The 21,465-nt window shown below is 52.7% G+C and overlaps 1 protein-coding gene across 1 annotated transcript in view; it reads right to left on the minus strand.

Moving 5' to 3' along the window:
* Window positions 1-9,763, minus strand: part of HPX (hemopexin) — a 45,886-nt gene extending 36,123 nt beyond the window's left edge. The window contains exon 1 of the mRNA XM_078658721.1: window positions 9,617-9,763. Coding sequence (XP_078514847.1) covers window positions 9,617-9,681 — 65 coding nt within the window. The 5' untranslated portion in view covers window positions 9,682-9,763. The remainder of the gene's footprint in view (window positions 1-9,616) is intronic.
* Window positions 9,764-21,465: the final 11,702 nt, after the last annotated feature.

Here is a 21,465-nt window from a genome sequence, read left to right on the forward strand (position 1 = left end):
TTGTCTGTACAGTTGCTAGGATGAAGCCACGATACTCCGAGTCTATCTGCTCACTTCTAAGCTAGCCTATATTTGGTTTTGTCACAGTAAAAAGAACTTGGTGGGGACAAAAATCATTGACAGAGTAAGACGTTTCTGATTGTGGATATGGTTGAGTGGTAAAATGTAGCATGCTTTGCATATTTATTTATTGTAATGCATCACTGTGTTAATGAAGTACAAATGGCGGAGGTATATTACATTTGTAAATGTTTGTATTCCCGCTACGAGTCAGTGCTATGTACTTGCGGATCGATTGGTGAATGCTGGAGTTCATATAACCTATTTTTAGCCGCGGAAACAGGGCTTTAAGTGTGCCGGGTCCTGCTGGTGCTGAGCACGGGCAGTTCTACAAAGCAGGTGCTGAAACGGTTCCCTATCGGGCTCTCCCATTTTGCCCTCACCATCAGGGTGAAAAAAAAACTTAACTCTGCAGCAGTGCCCCATTCACTGCCTTTGATGCAACTTCACAGTCTAATCATGTCAGAACGAAGCAATAGTTGTTGCCTATTTACCTTATGTAACTAACAACCATTGACAAAGCCAATAGTCCTGGCTTGTTGTGGGTGTAATCTTACTTGTATTCTATAGGTGGATGCAAAGAAAGAACCTGCAAAATACAAGTTGGGGGACACACTATGCTAAACACAGATGTTTTAACTTATGTGTTTTAAGCCACGCCCTTAATTACATTGACCACGCCCCTTTGAGAGACTACCCCCCCCCCTTCACAGTTTTTTCATCCAACTTAAAGCCCTGCCTGGATCCTCCCAGTAACTATCAGCTAGATTCATCAAAGACCCGTTTTGCGAGTCTTTAATAGCGATTCATAAGGAATCGCTATTACAGACTCGCAAAACGGGATTCATGTAGGAATCGCAATATTTATTGCGATTCCTACATTTTCCTTATTTGCAATTAGCAAAGTGCTAATCGCAAATAAGGAATAACTCCCCATTCATTCCTATGAGCCTAAAGGCCCATAGGAATGAATGGGGAGTTATTCCTTATTTGCGATTAGCAATTTGCTAATCGCAAATAAGGATGCGAATTCAAGGGTGCCAGGGGTGTCCAAAGGACACCCTGTAGCACCCCTGAAATGCAAATTTTCACAGGTGTTGCGCACACACATGTCCAAAGGACATGTGCGTGTGTAACATGCAATTGAGAAAAATGCACTGAAGTGCTTTTTTCTATTTTTTCGCTATTTACCACGAAGTCAGACTCCGTGGTAAATAGCGACCAAAAATTACGAATTCGCAATTTAAAAATGGTTAATGAATTGCATTTAAGGAATCTCAAATAGAGATTCCTTAAATGCAATTCCTCGCAAATATGCGATTTCGCTAATAGCGATTTTTGCATTTGGGATGATGAATCCCAAATGCAAAAATTGCGCTCGCAAAGGGCCAGATTCGCAGAATCTGGCCCTTTGCGAGCCGCATTTTCTTTCATGAATCTACCTGTTAATGTAGTTTACATGTTGAAAGCTTGACATGAGCAATAGTACGGTGTGTATAGGATTACCTCCTAGATTATTTCGGGGATGTTCAAAACCGGGATCTTCACTACAATACCATTGTGAGTATACGCCCAGTGTGCCAAGATCCTGACTAAGGCAATGAATCTAATCTATGTACTTCCTACAGCTCTTGAATATGTCGACTCCATTCTCCGGGCGAATAATCTGTAATTTGGCTTAAATGCTGCATCCGCAGATGGCATTCCCTAATAAACTTCTTCAGTATATCTGAACACAATGCAAACATCCCTTCAACTCTCCTTCCTTTTTTGGTACCTTGCTCAAAATTAATTATTGTGGGCAGCTTATACTAACTTGTAAAGCAGTACATTTGATCTACTCTGCAGGATTCTGTTTTTGCTATGTATGAGGGTGTGTGGGGTGAAATAAGGAACGCATCACTTCTGATGTACGTGGCTCAGTTTATAAGGTGTTAAGGTCCCATATCTGTGTTATTACAAGACACCAGAACGTACTGTAATGTAATAGAATACAATCTCACATCTTTTGCTCTGTCTGCGGCTGACAGGGTAACTTGCGTACTTTTCCATTAAATTTAAAATAAGCATTGAAAATGCAATAGGTCGTCTCTTTTTTTAGCCATTTGCTTTGCTATACAATACCATTAGCAAAGCAAATATTGTGCTGGATAACTAAACACTTACAAGGTCCCAAAGGCGAGACCTATTGGCTATGACAATGCTTGTTAGTTTACTCCTCCCTGCCCTTCCCGTCTTTGCCACCTCTATCTGCAACCTAACTTCCCTCTTCTTCTCCCCGTCTTCCAGCTGGCCTCCTTACCCACATCACTCATCTCCACTCTGAATGCCCAATGTGCCCGCCCCTCTCCCCGCCCCCCTCTTTCACCGTCTCTCCCCATCTCTCCCTCTGTCTGTCATCCGCCCCTCCTTTCTTTCGTGTTCCTTTTCTCTACACTGACTCTAGGCTCCTCCCACTTCTTATATTTATAATCTCCCCTCTATCCAATGAGCCTGTAAACGTCTCACTAAACAGATATCACCGGCTCAAATTAAGCACTGCACACAGGGAAATGTACACACATGCTCTGGCAGACACACCGGGCAATGCACACCCACATACAGGCTCTGGCAGACATATGGGCAATGCACACCCACACACATGCTCTGGTAGACACACCGGGCAATGCACACACGCACATGCTCTGGCAGACACACAAAGGCAATGGACACCCACAGGCATGCCCTGGCAGACACACTGGGCAATGCACACACATGCTCTGGTAGACACACCGGGCAATGCACACACGCACATGCTCTGGCAGACACACAAGGGCAATGGACACCCACAGGCATGCCCTGGCAGACACACCACGCAATGCACACCCACATACAGGCTCTGGTAGACACACCAGGCAATGTACACCCACACACCTGCCCTGGCAGACACACCGGGCAATGCACACACATGCTCTGGCAGACACACCAGGCAATGGACACCCACACACATGCCCTGGCAGACACACTGGGCAATGCACACACATGCTCTGGCAGACACACCAGGCAATGGACACCCACATACAGGCTCTGGCAGACACATGGGCAATGCACACCCACACACATGCCCTGGTAGACACACCGGGCAATGCACACACATGCTCTGGCAGACACACCAGGCAATGGACACCCACAGACATGCCCTGGCTGACACACTGGGCAATGCACACACATGCTCTGGCAGACACACCAGGCAATGGACACCCACATACAGGCTCTGGCAGACACATGGGCAATGCACACCCACACACATGCCCTGGTAGACACACCGGGCGATGCACACACATGCTCTGGCAGACACACCAGGCAATGGACACCCACAGACATGCTCTGGCAGACACACCAGGCAATGGACACCCACAGACATGCCCTGGTAGACACACCGGGCGATGCACACACATGCTCTGGCAGACACACCAGGCAATGGACACCCACAGACATGCCCTGGCTGACACACCAGGCAAAGCACACCCACATACAGGCTCTGGCAGACAGACAGTGCAATAGACACACACAAACATGCTCTGGTAGATGCATCGGGCAATGCGCACACATGCTATGGAAAATACACCTAACAGGGTACACCCCCACACATGGCCTGACAGACAAGCCGGGCAATGCACACACATTCTCTGGAAGATACACCGGGCAGTGCACACCCCTACATATGCCCTGGCAGACAAGCCGGGCAATGCACACCCACAAAATATGCTGAGGGTTCAGGAACACAAACCAGCATTAGATGTCAAGGGTATGGCCGGAGCTGCCGGACTTCGGAACTGGGAAACCAGGTGACCTTATGTGATGTATGTAACTGGTGCTCATGAAAAGCACTGTAAAACCTTCAGGTCGAGCTCGTGCTATATAAAAAAAGACTTCTCCCTCCACCCCCAAACAAGCATTGGCACTACATGCTCAGGCAGGCAGACACTGCACTGGAAGCTGACACTACCTGCTCAGACGGACAAAGGACTAGATGATGCCTGGTCAGGTTAACCAAAGACTAGACCTCAACACAACCTGATCAGGCAGCCAGAGCAAGCACCAGGCATGAACACAGCATGTTCACATATCTGACACCAAAGTCCACTTATGCACCTCCCGTTAGTGGAGAAGTGTGGCTCACTGGTTAGAGCGGCAGACTCTCAAGCAGAGGTCAGGCCCGGGACCAGGGTTCAATTCCCGACACGGCAGGGTCTTGGGCTCAATGTCCATGGACACGATAACTCTCGCCTCGGTGCCTACTCTAATCATGGGTCCCACTCTGCAACTCTGGGCAATAGCTTGCTTAATCTCCACAACGGCCCCTACAACACTGGGATGCCTGGCTTCACCTTGGGGGTGCCCAGGAGAGCCAGGAAGGGTTCCACAGCGTTATACAGCACCGGGACGCCCCGTTGGGGCAGCTGTGCGCTTTACAAAATACACTACATTTACATTTTTACATTGAATGGGTTTTTGATAGTGTTTCAATAGGGCCTGGTCCTGAAGAAAGCCCAGGATCCCTTCTGGTCTACAGTGGCTGAAACATGTTGACCAAATCCCTGGAGCTGGAATTCTAGCCTTGAGTCTGTTTTTACCGCTGCCATCTTCAAGACATGAAAGCAATTCTTGTGTCTGTTGGGAGGGTATTATAATAGTGACCGCTGCCAGGGACACCACTGCCCTAAACAGCGGCCTCCTTTCACACTTTATGAAGCTCCTGCAAGAGTTCCCACCCTGGCGAAAGTCCCAAGGGGGAGAGGTGTCCCGATGATGCCACCTCGGTGGGTGGGGGCTCAGCACCCTTTAAAGCACCCGTAAAGTAAATACTCTGCCAGAATCGCCATCTTAATGCATTACAAAGAGTGTGACTGCATAATTCCAACACAGCCCATTGTTTGCTATTAACACAACCTATTATACAGACAGAAGACGGCCCGACCAGGCAGCAGCTCAGAGACCAGGTGTCACCCTTATACCCTGGGACACACAGACCAAGCACCGGCCAATGACGCGGACATACCACACGCACTTGGACAACTAACAAGACTTGACACTACACGCTCGAGCTGTGGGACAAGGAGCAGAGGTGACACAACACACCCAGCTGTAGTGCCACAAGGGAGCTGTACTCACAGGGGGTAGGGAGCTGTACTCACAGGGGGTAGGGAGCTGTATCACAGGGGGTAGGGAGCTGTACTCCCAGAGGGTAGGGAGCTGTGTCACAGGGGGTAAGGAGCTGTACTCACAGGGGGTAAGGAGCTGTACTCACAGGGGTTACACAGCTGTACTAAATGTAAATTGATACTTGTATAGCGCACTACTCACCCGCAAGGGTCTCAAGGCGCTTTCGAATACCGCTGTGGAACCCATCCTGGCTTTCCCTGTGAGGTGTCCAGTCCTAGGCACACCCAAGGTGGAGGCCAGGCATCCTTAGCGTTGTGGGGGCCGTTGTGGAGATTAAGCAAGCTGTTGCCCAGAGTTGCAGAGTGGGACTCCATGATTGGAATAGGCACCGAGGCGAGGATTATCAGGTCCGTGGAATTTTTGAGCCCAAGACCCACCGAGGCGGGGAATTGAACCCTGGTCAGACCTCTGCATCAGGGTCTGCCGCTCTAACTATTGAGCCACACTTCTCCACACTCACAGGGGTTACACAGCTGTACTCACAGGGGGTAAGGAGCTGTACTTAGAGAGGTTACACAGCTGTACTCACAGGGGTAAGGAGCTGTACTCACAGGGGGTAGGGAGCTGTACTCACAGGGGGTAGGGAGCTGTGTCACAGGGGGTAAGGAGCTGTACTCACAGGGGGTAAGGAGCTGTACTCACAGGGGGTAAGGAGCTGTACTCACAGGGGTTACACAGCTGTACTCACAGGGGTTACACATCTGTACTCACAGGGGGTAAGGAGCTGTACTTAGAGAGGTTACACAGCTGTACTCACAGGGGTAAGGAGCTGTACTCACAGGGGGTAGGGAGCTGTACTCACAGGGGGTGGGGAGCTGTACTCACAGGGGGTAAGGAGCTGTACTCACAGGGGGTATGGAGCTGTACTCACAGGGGTTACACAGCTGTACTCAGAGGGGTTACAGAGCTGTACTCACAGGGGGTAGGGAGCTGTACTCACAGGGGGTAAAGAGCTGTACTCAGAGAGGTTACACAGCTGTACTCACAAGGGTTACACATCTGTACTCACAGGGGGTAAGGAGCTGTACTTAGAGAGGTTACACAGCTGTACTCACAGGGGTAAGGAGCTGTACTCACAGGGGGCAGGGAGCTGTACTCACAGGGGGTGGGGAGCTGTACTCACAGGGGGTATGGAGCTGTACTCACAGGGGGTAGGGAACTGTACTCACAGGGGTTACACAGGTGTACTCAGAGGGGTTACAGAGCTGTACTCACAGGGGGTAAGGAGCTGTACTCAGAGAGGTTACACAGCTGTACTCACAGGTGTAAGGAGCTGTACTCAGAGGGGTTACAGAGCTGTACTCACAGGGGGTAAGGAGCTGTACTCAGAGAGGTTACACAGCTGTACTCACAGGGGTAAGGAGCTGTACTCACAGGGGGTAGGGAGCTGTACTCAGAGGGGTTACACAGCTGTACTCCCAGGGGTAAGGAGCTGTACTCACAGGGGGTAGGGAGCTGTACTCACAGGGGATAGGGAGCTGTACTCACAGGGGTAAGGAGCTGTACTCACAGGGGGTAGAGAGCTGTACTCACAGGGGGTATGGAGCTGTATCACAGGGGGTGGGAGCTGTATTAACAGGGGGTAGGGAGCTGTATCACAGAGGGTGGGAGCTGTACTCACAAGAGGTAGGGAGCTGTACTCACAGGGGGTAGGGAGCTGTACTCACAGGGGGTAGAGAGCTGTACTCACAGGGGGTATGGAGCTGTATCACAGGGGGTGGGAGCTGTATTAACAGGGGGTAGGGAGCTGTATCACAGGGGGTGGGAGCTGTACTCACAAGAGGTAGGGAGCTGTACTCACAGGGGGTAGGGAGCTGTATCACAGGGGGTAAGGAGCTGTACTCACAGGGTGTAGGGAGCTGTACTCCCAGAGGGTAGGGAGCTGTGTCACAGGGGGTGGGAGCTGTACTCAGAGGGGGTAAGGAGCTGGACTCACAGGGTGTAGGGAGCTGTACTCCCAGAGGGTAGGGAGCTGTATTACAGGGGGTAAGGAGCTGTACTCAGAGGGGGTAAGGAGCTGTACTCCCAGAGGGTAGGGAGCTGTGTCACAGGGGGTAAGGAGCTGTACTCAGAGGGGTTACACAGCTGTACTCACAGGGGGTAAGGAGCTGTACTCACAGGGTGTAGGGAGCTGTACTCCCAGAGGGTAGGGAGCTGTGTCACAGGGGGTGGGAGCTGTACTCAGAGGGGGTAAGGAGCTGTACTCACAGGGTGTAGGGAGCTGTACTCCCAGAGGGTAGGGAGCTGTGTCACAGGGGGTAAGGAGCTGTACTCAGAGGGGTCACACAGCTGTACTCACAGGGGTAAGGAGCTGTACTCCCAGAGGGTAGGGAGCTGTGTCACAGGGGGTAAGGAGCTGTACTCAGAGGGGTTACACAGCTGTACTCACAGGGGGTAAGGAGCTGTACTCACAGGGTGTAGGGAGCTGTACTCCCAGAGGGTAGGGAGCTGTGTCACAGGGGGTGGGAGCTGTACTCAGAGGGGGTAAGGAGCTGTACTCACAGGGTGTAGGGAGCTGTACTCCCAGAGGGTAGGGAGCTGTGTCACAGGGGGTAAGGAGCTGTACTCAGAGGGGGTAAGGAGCTGTACTCACAGGGTGTAGGGAGCTGTACTCCCAGAGGGTAGGGAGCTGTATCACAGGGGGTGGGGAGATGTATCACGGGGGTAGGGAGATGTATCACAGGGGGTAGGGAGCTGTACTCACAGGGGGTAGGGAGCTGTACTCACAGGGGGTAAGGAGCTGTGTCACAGGGGGTAAGGAGCTGTACTCAGAGGGGTTACACAGCTGTACTCCCAGGGGGTAAGGAGCTGTACTCACAGGGTGTAGGGAGCTGTGTCACAGGGGGTAAGGAGCTGTACTCAGAGGGGTTACACAGCTGTACTCACAGGGGGTAAGGAGCTGTACTCACAGGGTGTAGGGAGCTGTGTCACAGGGGGTGGGAGCTGTACTCAGAGGGGGTAAGGAGCTGTACTCACAGGGTGTAGGGAGCTGTACTCCCAGAGGGTAGGGAGCTGTATCACAGGGGGTAGGGAGATGTATGACAGGGGGTAGGGAGATGTATCACAGAGGGTAGGGAGCTGTACTCCCAGAGGGTAGGGAGCTGTATTACAGGGGGTAAGGAGCTGTACTCAGAGGGGGTAAGGAGCTGTACTCCCAGAGGGTAGGGAGCTGTGTCACAGGGGGTAAGGAGCTGTACTCAGAGGGGTTACACAGCTGTACTCACAGGGGGTAAGGAGCTGTACTCACAGGGTGTAGGGAGCTGTACTCCCAGAGGGTAGGGAGCTGTGTCACAGGGGGTGGGAGCTGTACTCAGAGGGGGTAAGGAGCTGTACTCACAGGGTGTAGGGAGCTGTACTCCCAGAGGGTAGGGAGCTGTGTCACAGGGGGTAAGGAGCTGTACTCAGAGGGGTCACACAGCTGTACTCACAGGGGTAAGGAGCTGTACTCCCAGAGGGTAGGGAGCTGTGTCACAGGGGGTAAGGAGCTGTACTCAGAGGGGTTACACAGCTGTACTCACAGGGGGTAAGGAGCTGTACTCACAGGGTGTAGGGAGCTGTACTCCCAGAGGGTAGGGAGCTGTGTCACAGGGGGTGGGAGCTGTACTCAGAGGGGGTAAGGAGCTGTACTCACAGGGTGTAGGGAGCTGTACTCCCAGAGGGTAGGGAGCTGTGTCACAGGGGGTAAGGAGCTGTACTCAGAGGGGGTAAGGAGCTGTACTCAAAGGGTGTAGGGAGCTGTACTCCCAGAGGGTAGGGAGCTGTATCACAGGGGGTGGGGAGATGTATCACGGGGGTAGGGAGATGTATCACAGGGGGTAGGGAGCTGTACTCACAGGGGGTAGGGAGCTGTACTCACAGGGGGTAAGGAGCTGTGTCACAGGGGGTAAGGAGCTGTACTCAGAGGGGTTATACAGCTGTACTCCCAGGGGGTAAGGAGCTGTACTCACAGGGTGTAGGGAGCTGTGTCACAGGGGGTAAGGAGCTGTACTCAGAGGGGTTACACAGCTGTACTCACAGGGGGTAAGGAGATGTACTCACAGGGTGTAGGGAGCTGTGTCACAGGGGGTGGGAGCTGTACTCAGAGGGGGTAAGGAGCTGTACTCACAGGGTGTAGGGAGCTGTACTCCCAGAGGGTAGGGAGCTGTATCACAGGGGGTAGGGAGATGTATCACAGTGGGTAGGGAGCTGTATCTCAGGGGGTAGGGAGCTGTAGTCACAGTGGGTAGGGAGCTGTATCACAGGGGGTAGGGAGATGTATGACAGGGGGTAGGGAGATGTATCACAGAAGGTAGGGAGATGTACTCTCAAGGGGAGGGAGCTGTACTCAGAGGGGTTACACAGCTGTACTCACAGGGGGTATCCGGAGCCCAGGGCCAGGGCGGCGCACAGGCACCAGGCGGCCAGAAGTCCTCTCATGGTGGCCGCTGTGCAGGTCGGTGGTGGGTGGGGGCAGTCAGGTGTACCCTCGGGGCAGACTGAAGTCCTTGTACACTCACTGCACCTGCCTGGGGCTTTATATACAGCCAGGGCGGGGAGGTCTCTGCATGAATATTCTAGCAAGCGTTGCACAATCACCCCCTCCCCCCGCCAGAGCACTGTACACAAGAGGGAACAAGACAAACAGTGACCTGTCCGCTGAGCCGCCCCCTCCCCCCCCGCTCACCTGGCACCCAGCCAGACTCTGGGGTTTGAGACACCACAGGCACCTTCCGGGAAGAGTTCAGAGGCTATCACAAGAAGCACGTGCGAACAAGGGCGTGATGTCATCAAACTGTGCTGGAAGAAAGGGGGGGAGTGACGTCACACACTGCTGCACTCCTGATAAGGTATGTCATGCATAATTATATCTATATTCATTGGCGAAAACTTAGATTAAAGTGAGGTTATAGTTAGGTATGGTAATCATTTATTACTTTACATATACCTGGCAGATATTGGCAGCCATCGGCAACCCCAGTACACGGCCTATCCCTGCTGATGAGGGGTAATACCCCGAAACACGTGTCCAGGGATGGCGAAGACAGCGAAGATAGCAGAAGATCGAAAGATGATGCATCGCGAACACTTTACTACATTGACCAGAGTCCTTAGGGGCGACACCGCCGGTGTGTGAGTAGTGTGCGACCCCACCCCCATTTGTAACTTTAAAGCTCCCTTGAGCAGCGGGCTGACGAGCCTGGGATCCCGCACCTACGCGCCTGAGTGGTACTATACCTGGCAGATATTGGCAGCCATCGGCAACCCCAGTACACGGCCTATCCCTGCTGATGAGGGGTAATACCCCGAAACACGTGTCCAGGGATGGCGAAGACAGCGAAGATAGCAGAAGATCGAAAGATGATGCATCGCAAACACTTTACTACATTGACCAGAGTCCTTAGGGGCGACACCGCCGGTGTGTGAGTAGTGTGCGACCCCACCCCCATTTGTAACTTTAAAGCTCCCGTGAGCAATGGGCTGACGATCCTGGGATCCCGCACCTACACGCCTGAGTGGTACTATACCTGGCAGATATTGGCAGCCATCGGCAACCCCAGTACACGGCCTATCCCTGCTGACGAGGGGTGATACCCCGAAACACGTGTCCAGGGATGGCGAAGACAGCGAAGATAGCAGAAGATCGAAAGATGATGCATCGCGAACACTTTACTACATTGACCAGAGTCCTTAGGGGCGACACCGCCGGTGTGTGAGTAGTGTGCGACCCCACCCCCATTTGTAACTTTAAATCTCCCTTGAGCAGCGGGCTGACGAGCCTGGGATCCCGCACCTACGCGCCTGAGTGGTACTATACCTGGCAGATATTGGCAGCCATCGGCAACCCCAGTACACGGCCTATCCCTGCTGATGAGGGGTAATACCCCGAAACACGTGTCCAGGGATGGCGAAGACAGCGAAGATAGCAGAAGATCGAAAGATGATGCATCGCGAACACTTTACTACATTGACCAGAGTCCTTAGGGGCGACACCGCCGGTGTGTGAGTAGTGTGCGACCCCACCCCCATTTGTAACTTTAAAGCTCCCTTGAGCAGCGGGCTGACGAGCCTGGGATCCCGCACCTACGCGCCTGAGTGGTACTATACCTGGCAGATATTGGCAGCCATCGGCAACCCCAGTACACGGCCTATCCCTGCTGATGAGGGGTAATACCCCGAAACACGTGTCCAGGGATGGCGAAGACAGCGAAGATAGCAGAAGATCGAAAGATGATGCATCGCGAACACTTTACTACATTGACCAGAGTCCTTAGGGGCGACACCGCCGGTGTGTGAGTAGTGTGCGACCCCACCCCCATTTGTAACTTTAAAGCTCCCTTGAGCAGCGGGCTGACGAGCCTGGGATCCCGCACCTACGCGCCTTAGTGGTACTATACCTGGCAGATATTGGCAGCCATCGGCAACCCCAGTACACGGCCTATCCCTGCTGATGAGGGGTAATACCCCGAAACACGTGTCCAGGGATGGCGAAGACAGCGAAGATAGCAGAAGATCGAAAGATGATGCATCGCGAACACTTTACTACATTGACCAGAGTCCTTAGGGGCGACACCGCCGGTGTGTGAGTAGTGTGCGACCCCACCCCCATTTGTAACTTTAAAGCTCCCTTGAGCAGCGGGCTGACGAGCCTGGGATCCCGCACCTACGCGCCTGAGTGGTACTATACCTGTCAGATATTGGCAGCCATCGGCAACCCCAGTACACGGCCTATCCCTGCTGATGAGGGGTAATACCCCGAAACACGTGTCCAGGGATGGCGAAGACAGCGAAGATAGCAGAAGATCGAAAGATGATGCATCGCGAACACTTTACTACATTGACCAGAGTCCTTAGGGGCGACACCGCCGGTGTGTGAGTAGTGTGCGACCCCACCCCCATTTGTAACATAAAAAAAGCTTTCGAAATTAACTACAAAAAAAAGTTAATCAGTTGTAATGTTCTTTTCTCGCTGGTCCCATGGGACCTCCTTGGACCAGCCAATCAGAATGGTTGTTTGCCCCCGTGGTCCAGCGTGAGTCCCGCTGGAGTCCAGCTGCAGCAGATATCTATACATTTTGAACCTTAACTTCTCTAAACCAGCTGAACAGAATTACAAACCCCCTAGGAAAAATGTTTTGGGACCCCCTTACCCTCCTTTTGTCTCAGACCCTGCTTCACAGACCCCCTTAAACTTACCAGGAAGGAGCTCTTATTAGTGAAACACAAAACGCTCTTCCTATGGAAAGTCTAACCTTAACTATAACTACACAGAGGCGACCACCGCTGTGTAATATCGCACATTCTGCCAGTGGTATGGACTTGTACACCAGTCGGGGCAGGTACTTTCTCACCCAAGTTTCAATGACTTGATCACAGACCAGAGTTTGGTGTTGTTTGTGAGTTCTGATGAAAAACAGGAAGTTTGAAGCTATCTAATGCTAAATTTTAAGGATTTTGAGACTGCACATCTGGTGATACTGCATCAGGCGTCTTCATACCTTGGGGGTATTCATTTCTTGGTGCGGTATTACTGCACATTTATTAGATTGCTTCTCAGGAATGGGGGGGGGTAACTTTTGAAAGCAAAGTTTCTACACATATTTCATCCTATTTTCTTGCTTTCTGTACCATTTTCTGCACAAATATTCCACTAGCTTTATCTGGCAAAATGTGTCCCTGGACAACTACAAGGGTAAAGTATTAGCTCACACATCAGGATCTCAGTTAAACTGCAACTTCAGATCCTGTTCATTGTGAGATGAACAAGATACTCCTAATGCAGGCCTAGATGTTCTGTAGCCAGATATTTAGATGTGTGACCAGTTTGTTATATGTGGCTCCAACTTTAGCCGAGCTACTTGCATTCTAACTGACCTACTTGTCTATGGGCCTTGCTGCAGAGTTACATATGTGTGAATTAACTGGTAGCACTGGGTGGTGGTGCAGAGCTCTGATGTCAATCTCTGGGCTTTTCTGGACTGTGTAAGGTGGGTGTTATTATAGCTGTTTAGAGCTGTAGAATTGCTCAGTGTGGAATATTATTTCCTTGAGCCAAAGATGTTCTATCTGTGAGGGTCACTCATGTATTTACTGCTGTCCTGGGGCCATAGATGCTCATTGCAGCCTGGGGCCATCTATGCTCATTGCAGCCTGGGGCCATCGATGCTCATTGTAGCCTGGGGCCATCTATGCTCATTGCAGCCTGGGGCCATCGATGCTCATTGCAGCCTGGGGCCATTGATGCTCAGTACAGCCTGGGGCCATTGATGCTGATTGCAGCCTAGGGCCGTTGATGCTCATTGCAGCCTGGGGCCATCGGTGCTCATTGCAGCCTGGGGCCATCGATGCTCATTGCAGCCTGAGGCCATCGATGCTCATTGCAGCCTGGGGCCATCGATGCTCATTGCAGCCTGGGGCCATCGGTGCTCATTGCAGCCTGGGGCCATCAATGCTCATTGCAGCCTGGGGCCATTGATGCTCATTGCAGCCTGGGGCCATCGATGTTCATTGCAGCCTGGGGCCATCGGTGCTCATTGCAGCCTGGGGCCATCAATGCTCATTGCAGCCTGGGGCCATTGATGCTCATTGCAGCCTGGGGCCATCAATGCTCATTACAGCCTGGGGCCATTGATGCTCATTGCAGCCTGAGGCCATAGATGCTCAGTACAGCCTGGGGCCATCGATGTTCATTGCAGCCTGGGTCCATCGATGCTCATTGCAGCCTGGGGCCATCGATGCTCAGTACAGCCTGGGGACATCGGTGCTCATTGCAGCCTGAGGCCATCGATGTTCATTGCAGCCTGGGGCCATCGATGCTCATTGCAGCCTGGGGCCATCGATGCTCATTGCAGCCTGGGTCGATGCTCATTGCAGCCTGGGGCCATTGATGCTCAGTACATCCTGGGGCCATCGATGCTCATTTCAGCCTGGGGCCATCAGTGCTCATTGCAGCCTGGGGCCATTGATGCTCATTGCAGCCTGGGGCCATCGGTGCTCATTTCAGCCTGGGGCCATCAGTGCTCATTGCAGCCTGGGGCCATTGATGCTCATTTCAGCCTGGGGCCATCAGTGCTCATTGCAGCCTGGGGCCATTGATGCTCATTGCAGCCTGGGGCCATTGATGCTCATTACAGCCTGGGGCCATCAGTGCTCATTGCAGCCTGAGGCCATAGATGCTCATTGCAGCCTGGGGCCATCAATGCTCATTGCAGCCTGGGGCCATCGATGCTCATTGCAGCCTGGGGCCATCGATGCTCATTGCAGCCTGGGGCCATTGATGCTCATTGCAGCCTGGGGCCATCGATGCTCATTGCAGCCTGGGGCCATCGATGCTCATTGCAGCCTGGGGCCATCAGTGCTCATTACAGCCTGGGGCCATCGGTGCTCATTGCAGCCTGGGGCCATCGGTGCTCATTGCAGCCTGAGGCCATCGATGCTCATTGCAGCCTGGGGCCATCGGTGCTCATTGCAGCCTGGGGCCATCAACGCTCATTACAGCCTGGGGCCATCGGTGGTCATTGCAGCCTGGGGCCATTGATGCTCAGTACAGCCTGGGGCCATCGGTGCTCATTGCAGCCTGGGGCCATCAGTGCTCATTGCAGCCTGGGGCCATCGATGCTCATTGCAGCCTGAGGCCATCGATGCTCATTGCAGCCTGGGGCCATCAATGCTCATTGCAGCCTGAGGCCATCGATGCTCATTGCAGTCTGAGGCCATCGATGCTCATTGCAGCCTGGGGCCACCGATGCTCATTGCAGCCTGGGGCCATCGGTGCTCATTGCAGCCTGGGGCCATCGATGCTCATTGCAGCCTGAGGCCATCGATGCTCATTGCAGCCTGGGGCCATCAATGCTCATTGCAGCCTGAGGCCATCGATGCTCATTGCAGTCTGAGGCCATCGATGCTCATTGCAGCCTGGGGCCACCGATGCTCATTGCAGCCTGGGGCCATCGGTGCTCATTGCAGCCTGGGGCCATCGATGCTCATTGCAGCCTGAGGCCATCGATGCTCATTGCAGCCTGGGGCCATCAATGCTCATTGCAGCCTGAGGCCATCGATGCTCATTGCAGTCTGAGGCCATCGATGCTCATTGCAGCCTGGGGCCATCAATGCTCATTACAGCCTGGGGCCATCAGTGCTCATTGCAGCCTGAGGCCATAGATGCTCATTGCAGCCTGGGGCCATCGATGCTCATTGCAGCCTGGGGCCACCGATGGTCATTGCAGCCTGGGGCCATCGATGCTCATTGCAGCCTGAGGCCATCGATGCTCATTGCAGTCTGAGGCCATCGATGCTCATTGCAGCCTGGGGCCATCAATGCTCATTACAGCCTGGGGCCATCAGTGCTCATTGCAGCCTGAGGCCATAGATGCTCATTGCAGCCTGGGGCCATCGATGCTCATTGCAGCCTGGGGCCATCGATGCTCATTGCAGCCTGGGGCCAACGATGCTCATTGCAGCCTGAGGCCATCGATGCTCATTGCAGTCTGAGGCCATCGATGCTCATTGCAGCCTGGGGCCATCAATGCTCATTACAGCCTGGGGCCATCAGTGCTCATTGCAGCCTGAGGCCATAGATGCTCATTGCAGCCTGGGGCCATCGATGCTCATTGCAGCCTGGGGTCATCGATGCTCATTGCAGCCTGGGGCCATCGATGCTCATTGCAGCCTGGGTCCATTGATGCTCATTGTAGCCTGGGGCCATTGATGCTCGTTAGAGCCTGGGGCCATCGATGCTCATTGCAGCCTGGGGCCGTTGATGCTCATTGCAGCCTGGGGCCATCGGTGCTCATTGCAGCCTGAGGCCATCGATGCTCATTGCAGCCTGGGGCCATCAATGCTCATTACAGCCTGGGGCCATCGATGCTCATTGCAGTCAGGGGCCATGGATGCTCATTGCAGCCTGGGGCCATCGGTGCTCATTGCAGCCTGAGGCCATCGATACTCATTGCAGCCTGGGGCCATCAACGCTCATTACAGCCTGGGGCCATCGGTGGTCATTGCAGCCTGGGGCCATCGGTGCTAATTGCAGCCTGGGGCCATCGATGCTCAGTACAGCCTGGGGCCATCGGTGCTCATTGCAGCCTGGGGCCATCAATGCTCATTGCAGCCTGGGGCCATTGATGCTCAGTACAGCCTGGGGCCATCGGTGCTCATTGCAGCCTGGGGCCATCAATGCTCATTGCAGCCTGGGGCCATCGATGCTCAGTACAGCCTGGGGCCATCAGTGCTAATTGCAGCCTGGGGCCATCAATGCTCATTGCAGCCTGGGGCCATTGATGCTCAGTACAGCCTGGGGCCATTGATGCTCATTGCAGTCTGAGGCCATCGATGCTCATTGCAGCCTGGGGCCATCGATGCTCATTGCAGCCTGGGGCCATCAATGCTCATTACAGCCTGGGGCCATTGATGCTCATTACAGCCTGGGGCCATCGGTGCTCATTGCAGCCTGGGGCCATCGATGCTCATTGCAGCCTGGGGCCATCGATGCTCATTGCAGCCTGGGGCCATCGATGCTCATTGCAGCCTGGGGCCATCGATGCTCATTGCAGCCTGGGGCCATCGATGCTCATTGCAGCCTGGGGCCATCGATGCTCATTGCAGCCTGAGGCCATCGATGCTCATTGCAGCCTGGGGCCATTGATGCTGATTGCAGTCTGGGGCCATCGATGCTCATTGCAGCCTGGGGCCATCAATGCTCATTACAGCCTGGGGCCATTGATGCTCATTGCAGCCTGAGGCCATAGATGCTCAGTACAGCCTGGGGCCATCGATGTTCATTGCAGCCTGGGTCCATCGATGCTCATTGCAGCCTGGGGCCATCGATGCTCAGTACAGCCTGGGGCCATCGGTGCTCATTGCAGCCTGAGGCCATCGATGTTCATTGCAGCCTGGGGCCATCGATGCTCATTGCAGCCTGGGGCCATCGATGCTCATTGCAGCCTGGGTCGATGCTCATTGCAGCCTGGGGCCATTGATGCTCAGTACATCCTGGGGCCATCGATGCTCATTTCAGCCTGGGGCCATCAGTGCTCATTGCAGCCTGGGGCCATCAGTGCTCATTACAGCCTGGGGCCATCGGTCCTCATTGCAGCCTGGGGCCATCGGTGCTCATTGCAGCCTGAGGCCATCGATGCTCATTGCAGCCTGGGGCCATCGGTGCTCATTGCAGCCTGGGGCCATCAATGCTCATTGTAGCCTGGGGTCATCGGTGCTCATTGCAGCCTGAGGCCATCGATGCTCATTGCAGCCTGGGGCCATCGATTCTCATTGCAGCCTGGGGCCACCGATGCTCATTGCAGCCTGGGGCCATTGATGCTCATTGCAGCCTGGGGTCATCGAGGCTCATTGCAGCCTGGGGCCATCAACGCTCATTACAGCCTGGGGCCATCGGTGGTCATTGCAGCCTGGGGCCATCGATGCTCATTGCAGCCTGGGGCCATCAGTGCTCATTACAGCCTGGGGCCATCGGTGCTCATTGCAGCCTGGGGCCATCGGTGCTCATTGCAGCCTGAGGCCATCAATGCTCATTACAGCCTGGGGCCATTGATGCTTATTACAGCCTGGGGCCATCGGTGCTCATTGCAGCCTGGGGCCATCGATGCTCAGTACAGCCTGGGGCCATCGGTGCTCATTGCAGCCTGGGGCCATCGATGCTCATTGCAGCCTGGGGCCATCAATGCTCATTGCAGCCTGGGGCCATCGATGCTCATTTCAGCCTGGGGCCATCGATGCTCATTGCAGCCTGGGGTCATCAATGCTCATTACAGCCTGGGGCCATCGGTGCTCATTGCAGCCTGGGGCCGTCGGTGCTCATTGCAGCCTGGGGCCATCAATGCTCATTACAGCCTGGGGCCACCGATGCTCATTGCAGCCTGGGGCCATCGATGCTCATTGCAGCCCGGGGTCATCGAGGCTCATTGCAGCCTGGGGCCATCGATGCTCATTGCAGCCTGGGGCCATTGATGCTCAGTACAGCCTGGGGCCATTGATGCTCAGTACAGCCTGGGGCCATTGATGCTCAGTACAGCCTGGGGCCATCGGTGCTCATTGCAGCCTGGGGCCGTCGGTGCTCATTGCAGCCTGGGGCCATCGATGCTCATTGTAGCCTGGGGCCATTGATGCTCAGTACAGCCTGGGGCCATTGATGCTCAGTACAGCCTGGGGCCATTGATGCTCAGTACAGCCTGGGGCCATTGATGCTCATTTCTTTTGCAACTAATCATATTGTAGCTGAATTTTACAATTGGTGCATATTAATGCCAGGGGTTCTAGAGGTACATTTCTGTCCGGTGCTATGGATGAACATGTATTTGCTGCAGCATTGGAGACACGTGACTGCCTGGGGATATTGATGCGTGTCTTCCGCCATTGATGCATATAACTCCGGGGGCAGTGAGGTATATTGCAATCAGAGGTCACAGATCGATATTAATGTCTAGGATTATTGATGCTTATTACTGTCTGAGGTAATGTGTGCATATAATATTTGAATCCATTAATTAATACTGTTGCTTATGGCAATTAATGCACATTACTTTCTGTGGCCATTGATACCCCGCAAACAACCACTCGCCTTTGATGCATACAGTGTTTATGGTCTTTGGTTCATGTGTTGTCAGGGCCACTGATGCATCTTATGCCAGGGGGCACTAACCTGTATGCTGCTGCTGCCATTAATTAATAAACTGCGAAAGGTTTTTGACACATATATTTGTGTAAGCCATCATTGATCACCCGAACTCCAGGGTGTTTTTTAGCTGCTGGGAGATGATGTACTTAACTTAAGCAAATATATGTATTTTAACCTTTGTTACATTTTAAGTATAGGATCATTTTAGTGTGGTTATATTGCTATTTTAATAATGTCCTAGCTTTCATTGATTCTCTTCCAGTGATGTCACTGGAGTAAAAGGTTATGTGACCCTTATTTCTGTGATGTCACTGATTATGCAAATTACTCCTCACGACTAAGGGACAGATTTACAAGCCCCTTGCAACACATTTCCGCCACCCGTTGCGTCACTTCTGTGATGCAGCTGCAGCGTAAACTATGCGCCACTTCGCAACTTAATTACAACATGGCGCATCTAGGCAGATGCGTCACGTTGTAAAGCACTGCACCACATGAAACCCACACCAGGTTTCATGTGGGCGTTCCGTCGCAGGGTGGGAGTTCTGTCAAAGGAAAGACTTGTAAAAGTGATGCAGTGAAATCTAGAAGATTTCACGGAGTCAGTTTTATGACGGCGCTGCGTCAAACCCTTACGCCTGCTTGAAGAAGGCATAAGGAGTGACGCACCTCATTAAGTATAGGCGGCCCCTGAGCATTGCTAGAGTTGCGTCACGCTTGCGGCACGACTCCAGCAATGCGCCTCCCTTGCGCCACAAGATGCGACACGCATCTGCCTATCCTTGCGCCCTGGTGCGCCGCATTATAAATGCGATACAAAAGGGGATGATGGACGGAGCGTTTGAGCAAATCAAACACTCACCCCCAGTCAACTGATCTGGGTTTAATCCATCACCATTCTTTAGCCCACTCAGCCACCCCATTTCAGACATGGCCATATGCAAATCAGCCTGACCCTGTGCCTCATGGGAACAGTCCAGCCCGAACTGCCAAGCCATGTCTTCCATGGACCGGAAACAAGCATCCTGGGACCGGTTTCGGATTATCCGTGGTGGCTCAAGGGGAGAATTGCGGATCGCATCTATTCTGGCGATCCCTGCTGATTTGCAGAAATGCGCCAGACCATGTAAATATGCCCCGTAGACCTTTGAAAATGTACGGACTCTGACCTAAGCCACAAAGAGAACTGCCTTTGAGATGTATTAAGAGACCTTAGGTTATTTTATGTCAACTGTGAGTTGTTAAAAGTGTTGTTTTTCCCTTGAATTCTAGTTCTTTTAGTGTTACTAATCACAGTATAAACACAAATCTCAAGTACTACAATCTAAGGACTGAAACACATCTCTTTTTCAACTGCTTGCAATAAACTGTGACTCAAAAGAAAATGGTTGCAGCAAATAAATTACTCACACGTAAAATGAAAACTTGGGACTCTCACAAATATCCGCGATGAAAACTTTTCAACTACGCCACCATGCCGACCTCAGCATCCCTGCGTATTCGCACCAGGTGGCAAGTAAATATGTAAATCTATTGCTTGCAGGTGAGTAGTAAACGTGAGGGCCGTGGCACCTGCCACTTTTAGTCATTATATTACTGAATATCATAGGACAAGAATATCAAAGAGAGAGATCCAAATATGGTAAGGTAAGTGCATAGAGGAGAGTGTAGCTTTACTTATCCAACTCCACATCTACATACCTTGAGGATATATCACTTATTTACCTGTCATTTTTTTTCTCAATATTTTGTCCGGGGTATTGTGTTCCCACGATATTTTGGGGTTGGTTTTCAGGGTCAAAAAGAACAACTGATGGACAGAATGCAGAACAATGTCATACATTCACCCCAGTACAGAGATCTGGGCCTAAATCCATCGTTTTTTTTGCTCACCATGCCCTTCCAGTTTGGACCCAGCCATATGCAGATCAGCCTTGACGCTGTGCCCCATGGGAACAGTCCAGCCCGAACTGCCAGGCCAGGTCCTCCCTGGACTGGAAACAAACATCCAAGGACCGGTTTCGGGCTTTCAACCATCATCAGCCAGGATAGCTTGACTAGTGGCATGGAGAGCATAACATTTTAGGGTTGATGGAAAGTATATAATCTTACCATTCAGATGTCCCTTTTATACTTACATTCATCCCCGCACTTTGTATTCAATCCCCCCGCACTGTGCCTGCAATCCTGGGTGCTAAGTACACAGTTCCATGGCTCGCTGCACTATGTCTGTTCTCTAAACATGATAAATTATAAGGAACCTATCACATGGTAGGCTGCATGTAACGCAGGTCTTCCTGTGGCACGTGGGACAGTGGGACGCAGCTATCCTGCCTCAGTTCCGGCTCCTAGGATATATCACGACCATGATAAGGGACTGCCTTTTAAGGTTTCGGGGTGTTTCCCTTCACCCTGAGAACGGGGAATTGTCCTTCTTTTGCCCCCAATACGTGGGACCTGTGAGCAGGACAGCTAGAGACGAGATCAAGGAAACACGTGGGAACCACCAAGATAAAAACAAAGGGCCAGATTTAGATTTTGGTGGACGGGCTACTCCATCACAACGATAACAGATATCCTCTTAGCCGAAA

Source organism: Lissotriton helveticus, chromosome 8 (genome assembly GCF_964261635.1).
Source record: "Lissotriton helveticus chromosome 8, aLisHel1.1, whole genome shotgun sequence".
Classification (NCBI taxonomy): Eukaryota; Metazoa; Chordata; class Amphibia; order Caudata; family Salamandridae; genus Lissotriton; species Lissotriton helveticus.